Source organism: Biomphalaria glabrata, chromosome 6, assembly GCF_947242115.1.
Source record: "Biomphalaria glabrata chromosome 6, xgBioGlab47.1, whole genome shotgun sequence".
Lineage (NCBI taxonomy): Eukaryota > Metazoa > Mollusca > Gastropoda > Planorbidae > Biomphalaria > Biomphalaria glabrata.
In genome coordinates this window covers 37,595,169-37,604,808 of record NC_074716.1, presented here as the reverse complement: position 1 = coordinate 37,604,808, position 9,640 = coordinate 37,595,169, and the positions used below count along the sequence as shown (strand labels likewise).

Genomic DNA, 9,640 nt, shown 5'->3' with positions numbered 1-9,640 from the left:
GCAACCTCCTCCGAATACCGCTAACTCAGGCCACTTCCATTACGTCATGTGAGAGATCATTCTCAAAGCTCAAGTTCATCAAAAGCTATCTCAGGAGCACAATGACACAAGAAAGGCTTATCATGGCTTTAATGTCAGTGAATACTAGAAAGTATCGATGTAGTTGATGTTATAGATGTCTTTGCTGCACAGAATGCACGACGTGAAGCGATATCAATTGAGATTTGTCACTTGTGCATTATTTAACTAATAAACAAGGCTTTTATTCATTAAAAGAGTCTTGATTACTTTTTGTTAAGTTTACTGATATACTGAACCAATTTGATTTGGGGCTTATATATTTTTGCGTACATTATTCCATGTCATATGTCGAATGTCAAAATGCAAGGGGCCCCCAAAGAGGTCAATCCCCCCGGGCCCCCAAATCCCTAGTTACGCCCCTGCTTCACATATACACACACCCTTCACACATGCACACATCCTTCACACATGCTTCACACATACTTCACACATACTTCACACATGCACATATCCTTCACACATGCACACATACTTCACACATGCACATATCCTTCACACATGCACACATACTTCACACATGCACATATCCTTCACACATGCACACATACTTCACACATGCACATATCCTTCACACATGCACACATACTTCACACATGCACATATCCTTCACACATGCACACATACTTCACACATGCACATATACTTCACATATGCACACATACTTCACACATGTACATATCCTTCACGAGTCACAGTAACAATAATATGGAAAATAAGTAATTAGATGATAATGAAGCCACGTGTACATGGTAAAGTAAGAAGATAATTATAATAAGACGAGAGTATTTAATTACTTGGACTACTAGATCTATATCTTAACATTAGGGTAGGGTAAAAAAAAAAAAACTTTACTTCTTGTAACTACTTTACAAAACAACGTCTTGTTTCACCTTTTTGACGTTTTTCACGACATTTTTGTGTAGGGTTAGAGATCTCCATTTTCAGTCTAGGTATAATATATATAGAGGTCTGTGGCATCATATTATTGAAGAGTTTAATAAATTAGGAATGTTCAGGAACCTTTTGCGCACCACCGTATTAAATCTAAAGGCATATCATTAAAATATAATAAAGTCTGGGAGATTGATACATTCGCTTAACCAGGATTTATTCTCGAGGGTAGGGGGTGGCAAGGATGAGGATAAAAAAAATTGTCTTTTTTTATAACTCTTCCAATTACTGGTTATTTAGACTAAATTAATCGCTCTATAAAGGAGGGATTATGGAGGCAGGCATTTAAATGAGAAAAATCCTTATTATAGCTATTGTCAATTTTAGTCAAACTGAATTTCCATTTGATTGGATCAATAAAATTATCTTATCTTATCTTATTTTAAACATCATTTATTTTGATTCTAACATAGCTCACAGTGTCAATGATAAAGTTTACTTTGAAGACAGGTAAACTTATTGCATACCGGTACAGGTCTTTTTTTTTAAATGACGAACTCTTTGTCAATATTTCAGACAAAGAGTGAATTGCACTGAAGCTTTGTTAAACATGATAAATTAACTCATATTAAATTGTGTTTTCCACGATAAAGGCTACAAAACGTTTTATCAACTTATAAATCAATATCCAGTGAAAAGGCTCCATCCTAGTAGAGTCGTATTTGCCCTGATAACATAGTCTGCTTCACCCTTTCACCTCAACATAATAGGAAATATCTTTCGTATCAACAATTTACCTAACACAGTAACGTTATACACAACATACACATTTAGACAATCGTAATTAAACAAACTCCACATTTTAAATCACAGGTCTAAATCATTTAGACTACTGGGGAATAGAAATACTGATAAAGTTATATTTGTAGCAAAGTACGTCTCTAAATCAACATTTCACACTTTGCCTGAATCAGTTCTAGGTATTCTATGATAATGCAAAGGTGAGTAGGAAATGGAGAAATCATTTCCTACTCTGCTTGAAATCTTCATTCTACAGATTTAGTACTTGGCCAGTGACAGATATATTGATCAAGAAATAAAACATATGATTTCAGCTTTTGTTCACTGTACTAAATGTCACTAAATTACAATTGAAATTCTACCTATAGTCTCAAACAAGAACGTACTACAGACTACTTTGGTTACGTCTACGTCTGCGTCTACGTCGAACTACTGAATGTGTCGGATTAGGAAGTGTCTCTATGAAGAGTCAACTGAAGTTAACTAGACTCCCTATACGAGTGACAAGAGTCAACTGAAGTTAACTAGACTCCCTATACGAGTGACAAGAGTCAACTGAAGTTAACTAGACTCCCTATACGAGTGACAAGAGTCAACTGAAGTTAACTAGACTCCCTATACGAGTGACAAGAGTCAACTGAAGTTAACTAGACTCCCTATACGAGTGACAAGAGTCAACTGAAGTTAACTAGACTCCCTATACGAGTGACAAGAGTCAACTGAAGTTAACTAGACTCCCTATACGAGTGACAAGAGTCAACTGAAGTTAACTAGACTCCCTATACGAGTGACAAGAGTCAACTGAAGTTAACTAGACTCCCTATACGAGTGACAAGAGTCAACTGAAGTTAACTAGACTCCCTATACGAGTGACAAGAGTCAACTGAAGTTAACTAGACTCCCTATACGAGTGACAAGAGTCAACTGAAGTTAACTAGACTCCCTATACGAGTGACAAGAGTCAACTGAAGTTAACTAGACTCCCTATACGAGTGACAAGAGTCAACTGAAGTCAACTAGACTCCCTATACGAGTGACAAGAGTCAACTGAAGTTAACTAGACTCCCTATACGAGTGACAAGAGTCAACTGAAGTCAACTAGACTCCCTATACGAGTGACAAGAGTCAACTGAAGTCAACTAGACTCCCTATACGAGTGACAAGAGTCAACTGAAGTCAACTAGACTCCCTATACGAGTGACAAGAGTCAACTGAAGTCAACTAGACTCCCTATACGAGTGACAAGAGTCAACTGAAGTTAACTAGACTCCCTATACGAGTGACAAGAGTCAACTGAAGTTAACTAGACTCCCTATACGAGTGACAAGAGTCAACTGAAGTCAACTAGACTCCCTATACGAGTGACAAGAGTCAACTGAAGTCAACTAGACTCCCTATACGAGTGACAAGAGTCAACTGAAGTTAACTAGACTCCCTATACGAGTGACAAGAGTCAACTGAAGTCAACTAGACTCCCTATACGAGTGACAAGAGTCAACTGAAGTTAACTAGACTCCCTATACGAGTGACAAGAGTCAACTGAAGTTAACTAGACTCGCTATACGAGTGACAAGAGTCAACTGAAGTTAACTAGACTCCCTATACGAGTGACAAGAGTCAACTGAAGTCAACTAGACTCCCTATACGAGTGACAAGAGTCAACTGAAGTTAACTAGACTCCCTATACGAGTGACAAGAGTCAACTGAAGTTAACTAGACTCCCTATACGAGTGACAAGAGTCAACTGAAGTTAACTAGACTCCCTATACGAGTGACAAGAGTCATTTTAATATTCGTTTTTATTTTACCCTAAGCCCTAACACTCGGAACGAATCAACGTCAAGGCTTACTAAAAAAAAGATTGTGTGTTTTGCAGTCTAATGTTACTCTAAGGACCATAACGAATCCTATTTTGCAGCCATCACTTGCTCTATATTGTGTTACGCTGTCAGTGCTATGGACCTAACATTCGGTGATAATGACCTGCTTCCACGTTTGTACACTAGAGGTCAAAGTGTACGTAGTGCAAACTGATTGGCGCAAATCTTTTTTTTTTTCCTTGGTTGCGTAATTACTATTTCTAAATTGAACACTGTCACATTCAAGAAAACGTGACAATGAAATAGTCATCTGTATTTATAAGTACTGAAAACTAAGCATGTTTTTTCTTTTTCATATATACTTTATGTGAACGTATAGGTGGTCACGTGACACTAAAGTTGATCGACCTATCAGCAGGTCATTTGCCATTGTCTGTTGTTTTCTTGTCGTGATAAATAGCCAGGTGTTAACGACACTTTCAGGCATTACACACAAGTCCACCATAGAAAAAAATACACACTTCTTTAAAACATGAAGTTTAATCAATGTGGTCAAGAATTGTCCTTATCTTGACCTAAACACTTGGGATGTTTTAAAAATTGTTTTTTATATCAACTTTTAAATCTCTTTTGTGGACTAGAGAGTGTGTGTGTGTGTGTAATCTAGAAAAGGTTTCTGTGCTGCAGGCGATCAGCAGATACACAACTCAGTCGGGATTCGAACTTTGATGGGTAGCCAAGTAGTTTTTACCATTCAGCCACACATCTGACCATACAAAGCAAGTTCTTGTCCAAGACATACGTACATCTTGAGATCTGCTTGAACTTTAGTTGAACATCAGGTCGTCAGTATTACCCCAGTATTTTCAGTTTAGTACATCGTCAAGTCATGTTCAATGTTACGCCAGCATTTTCAAGTAATGTTCAGTATTACCCCAGTATTTTCAGTTTAGTACATCGTCAAGTCATGTTCAATGTTACGCCAGCATTTTCAAGTAATGTTTAGTATTACCCCAGTATTTTCAGTTTAGTACATCGTCAAGTCATGTTCAATGTTACGCCAGCATTTTCAAGTAATGTTCAGTATTACCCCAGTATTTTCAGTTTAGTACATCGTCAAATAATGTTCAATGTTACGCCAGCATTTTCAAGTAATGTTCAGTATTACCCCAGTATTTTCAAATAATGTTCAGTATTACCCCAGTATTTTCAGTTTAGTACATCGTCAAATAATGTTCAATGTTACGCCAGCATTTTCAAGTAATGTTTAGTATTACCCCAGTATTTTCAAGTAATGTTCAGTATTACCCCAGTATTTTCAGTTTAGTACATCGTCAAGTCATGTTCAATGTCACGCCAGCATTTTCAAGTAATGTTTAGTATTACCCCAGTATTTTCAGTTTAGTACATCGTCAAGTCATGTTCAATGTTACGCCAGCATTTTCAAGTAATGTTTAGTATTACCCCAGTATTTTCAAGTAATGTTTAGTATTACCCCAGTATTTTCAGTTTAGTACATCGTCAAATAATGTTCAATATTACGCCAGCATTTTCAAGTAATGTTTAGTATTACCCCAGTATTTTCAAGTAATGTTCAGTATTACTCCAGTATTTTCAAATAATGTTCAGTATTACGCCAGTATTTTCAAGTAATGTTCAGTATTACCCCAGTTTTTTCAAGTTATGTTCAGTATTACGCCAGTATTTTCAAGTAATGTTCAGTATTACCCCAGTATTTTCAAATAATGTTCAGTATTACGCCAGTATTTTCAAGTAATGTTCAGTATTACCCCAGTATTTTCAAGTAATGTTCAGTATTACGCCAGTATTTTCAAGTAATGTTCAGTATTACTGTCGGTGCGTAGATTATGGCATTCTAGCACCAATGTGTATTAAGTGCACTATTTGTGAACGCACTTTCTTTTTGTTGCCTTGCTTGTAAGTTGATGGAGTGTTTTTGTTCTGCTGGTGTAACGTTTGTTGAGATTCTTCTGTGTTCCCCTGTTTAGGGTGAGTATCTAAGGCATAACTGCGTTTCGCAGTTGTTTCGATGCCATAGTGATAGTCTACTAGACCTTTTTAGTTTGTCTTTACTTTGTCTTTACAGGGAGTTAGTTTGGGATTGGAAGTCTACGCTGGTGACTAAAGACAGCAGTGTGTTGTGTTGTGGTTTCGAACATTAATGTGTACGTTGTGGGACAGCAAGGGGTAGAATTATTATTTAATTAATAAATTCACAGTATTAAAATGTTCCAAATTCAATGTCATTACTCCATTAGTTTGTCATCATACTTATATTTATATCATTAAATATTTACATTGTTACCAGTGAGTCATTTATTTATTGTAAGCACGAAGGTGCCTGGTTAAATGTCAGGGGCCCGGGCAAACGAGCTAAGGCCCTAACATAACCCTGACAGTTGGGGGCTCGAGTCCGGCTGTGACTACCAGTCACAGAACTATAATTTCAATCATTATATAAGTTTTAGTTACTTGATTATGTAGCAGCAGTGTCTACAATCTAATAATTGTTTACATAGTATTGCATCACAATCTACTGTACTAATATTGAATTGTGTACCATTGGCAACGATGTATATCGAAAGTAGCAGATAAATACATCCTTTGTGATATAAGTGATATAACTATATAACTATACTGTACTATATACTATATAACTATTGTATTGCAAGATTGAAACGTATTTGTATTTTTTTGTTTTCTATATTGTGCTTCACCTTCGAACGAGTGTCTTCTCGTTCCCGACAGCAAGCGAACGTGAGTGTAAAGTGGCTGTAAAGTGGTACCTGTACTGAAGTCTGAGGCTACTAGTATTGTGTTGGATTGTCCTGTGGCAACTATATTTCGACGCTGTGGCCTGAGTGAGGCACTTTCCTCCGACGTGGGATACTGCACAGATAGGTTTCTTTCTTTGCCATTTAACCGCAGGCTCTAGGCTTTAGTTGATCTCTTGTACAATTAGTAGAATTTTTTTGGTTCCCATATTGTATATAATTTAAATATAATACAGCCAAGTAGTGTACATTGTATTTACCATGGAAACTAGGTTGACAATTACTGCCCAGTTTATAAGTGATGGTCGTTCTTTGGGGTACGAAGGTGAAAGGTTGGAGAGGTATGTGGCTGAGCAGAAAGAAGACTATGAAAAAGCTAAGAAAGAGGCGAAGGCAGAGGAGAAGGCCAGATTTGAACGTGAGGAGAAGGCCAAGCGTGAGGAAAACGAGAGGTGGAAAGAAAGAGATGCCAGGGAGGAACTCAAGAGGAAAGAGGAGATGGAACTAGAAAGAATGAAGGAAAAGTCAGCAACAGCGGCTGGGACGGCAACACAGGCAGAGGTGCGGCCTAGAAATGTTTTAGATAAACTTGACAAGAGCTTCCAGGGAATGAAGGAAGACGATGACCTGATGGCATATTTAACACACTTTGAGGCCGTCGCAACAAGATGCAAGATTGATAGAAAGGAATGGTCATTGCTCATGTCCTATAAACTAACTACCTTTCTAAGAAACTGTATGCTGCGTGACAGTCTGTTTTTGAATGAAAATTATGAGGAAGTGAGGACCGTATTACTCCGACATGCGGATATAAACGCGGAAACCTGCCGCAAGAGGTTCCATCGGGTAAAACCACGACAGAACGATTTTAGGGGTTTTGTCACAGAGCTGCGAAATGCGTTGGACAATTGGTTGAAAATGGCTGAAGTAGGCAAGACTGTGGAAGAAGTGAAAGAGTTGCTGGTGAAAGATAGAATACTTGAGAATGTGTCCGGTGATGTGTACAAGCAACTGATAATAAGTAAGAAAGGCACCGTTGATGATATGATTGATGTTATTGAAGGTTTTAAGGTTGCTAGTGAGGGTGTGTCGCTTGCTAAGGAAGACAAAGTGTATGTTGCGGCAGCGTGTAGTGAGCCTGTGATGAATCGGAGTCCTGGGGGCAAAAGGATGGAGATCGCTTACTTCAGTTGTGGTGAAAGGGTTCCAGAGATTTACCCGATTAATTCAACTGATAGGGAAGACGATTGTAATACTGTGGTCAGAGCACATGAGCAGAGGCCAAGTGATAGATGACTAGAGGGCCGTCGCGAGTCCAAGAGTCGTCGTGACTATAAGCTGATTCCGGATCGTTACACAGTGACAGTTAGAAATTTACCATATAATGTTAACTGGCAGAAGTTAAAGGATAGGTTTAGAGATGTTGGTTTGGTGGGATTTGTGGAGGTTTTGATGGCGAATGGGAAGTCAATGGGTGTAGGTCATGTTAGGCTCAGGAACCTGGCAGACGTTGCGAGAGCAGTTAAATATTTGGAGAAGTCCAAATTTGGAGGTAGGAATATTGTGGTTGTCCCTCATCGTATAAGCACGCGGGGATAACGTGATGATAACTAGGGTACTCTGGTAAATCCATATTGAGTTGTTTAAATATCGAGACCTATGGATGAATGGTGTTGGTATATTTAGATGTTGATGTAGTCAATATTCTAGACGAAGTTTTTTTTTTCCATTCCACTTATATCTTTATATATACTTAAAGTAAGTTGAGTATATACTTTGTTATTTAAAGTATCGGAACCATATCTGTTAGTTAAGGGAGTAAAAGTTTATTGGTAGATACGTGGATTTAGTTTTTCCTTTTAAGGCATTTTTACGTCGTTTAAAATCCATGAGAGTAGACTGGAGCTGTGAGTGTGCGGAGGCATTGAAGAGAGTGCAAGCCTGTCTGTGTAAGTATCCTATTCTTCGATTGCCTGATTCTTCTCTGCTGTTTTATCTCCAGACTGATGCCTCAGACAAAGGGATCTCTGGCATTCTAAGCCAGTGTGTGAATGGTATGTTGCATCCTATAAAATTATGTGAGCCGTAAGTTGTTGCCTCGGGAGCAGAAGTATTTTACCATTAAACCTGAAGAAGTGGCCATTGTAAATGCAATAGAAAAAGGGACAGTTATTGGCCGGGGACAAAATTTAATCTCCAGACTGACCACAAGGCTTTATCTTACTTTAGGAGCACTAACTGTACCAATGCACGCATTACAAGATGGGCGCTAGTGTTACAAGATTATTCCTTTGATGTTGTTCACGTCTGAGGAAAGGACAATCTGCTTGCTGATCCGTGCTCAAGATAGACTTTCCAATGTGTAGTTACATAAGTTACATATTTATGTATTTTTGGTATATACATGTCTTATGCATTTTAATGTTCCAATGTATACATTATTGTTTGAAAATGTTTGCACTTTATGTTAGATGAAATTATGTTGCATTTAGTATTATTGACATTAATTTGTTGATTATGCATTTTAAATTTGATCGGTTGGTAGATGTGATTTTGTGAATGGTTCATAGTGTAATGTGGATACTTTGGTAAAAAGTATAATTGGTAATTTTTCTTCTAAGTTTTTATGTTTGGAAGAGTGATGTTAATGCGGATGAATGTTCCCTAGCTGGATGTGTTTACCTTGTAGTTGCAATGATATCTTCTTACTTTTCTTTCAGTTTGAGGTACGGAAACTGGTCCATACTTTGTAAGAACCAGTTTGGGGGGAGAGGGGGAATGTCGGTGCGTAGATTATGGCATTCTAGCACCAATGTGTATTAAGTGCACTATTTGTGAACGCACTTTCTTTTTGTTGCCTTGCTTGTAAGTTGATGGAGTGTTTTTGTTCTGCTGGTGTAACGTTTGTTGAGATTCTTCTGTGTTCCCCTGTTTAGGGTGAGTATCTAAGGCATAACTGCGTTTCGCAGTTGTTTCGATGCCATAGTGATAGTCTACTAGACCTTTTTAGTTTGTCTTTACTTTGTCTTTACAGGGAGTTAGTTTGGGATTGGAAGTCTACGCTGGTGACTAAAGACAGCAGTGTGTTGTGTTGTGGTTTCGAACATTAATGTGTACGTTGTGGGACAGCAAGGGGTAGAATTATTATTTAATTAATAAATTCACAGTATTAAAATGTTCCAAATTCAATGTCATTACTCCATTAGTTTGTCATCATACTTATATTTATATCATTAAATATTTACATTGTTA

At 37.7% G+C, this 9,640-nt stretch overlaps 1 protein-coding gene and 1 long non-coding RNA gene across 2 annotated transcripts; both read left to right on the top strand.

Moving 5' to 3' along the window:
- The first annotated feature begins 6,373 nt into the window (after window positions 1-6,373).
- On the top strand, window positions 6,374-9,640 carry LOC129926993 (uncharacterized). The gene is made up of 2 exons (XR_008778699.1): window positions 6,374-6,515; window positions 8,391-9,640. It is a non-coding gene; the product is annotated as an uncharacterized LOC129926993 (long non-coding RNA).
- On the top strand, window positions 6,513-8,312 carry LOC129926992 (uncharacterized). Its single transcript, XM_056034010.1, has one exon. The coding sequence runs from the start codon at window positions 6,650-6,652 to the stop codon at window positions 7,682-7,684; it is 1,035 nt and encodes a 344-aa protein (XP_055889985.1). The 5' UTR covers window positions 6,513-6,649; the 3' UTR covers window positions 7,685-8,312.

Excerpts from the sequence above, each read along its gene's own strand:
- LOC129926992 (XM_056034010.1), top strand. The coding sequence starts at position 6,650 with ATGGAAACTAGGTTGACAATTACTGCCCAGTTTATAAGTGATGGTCGT.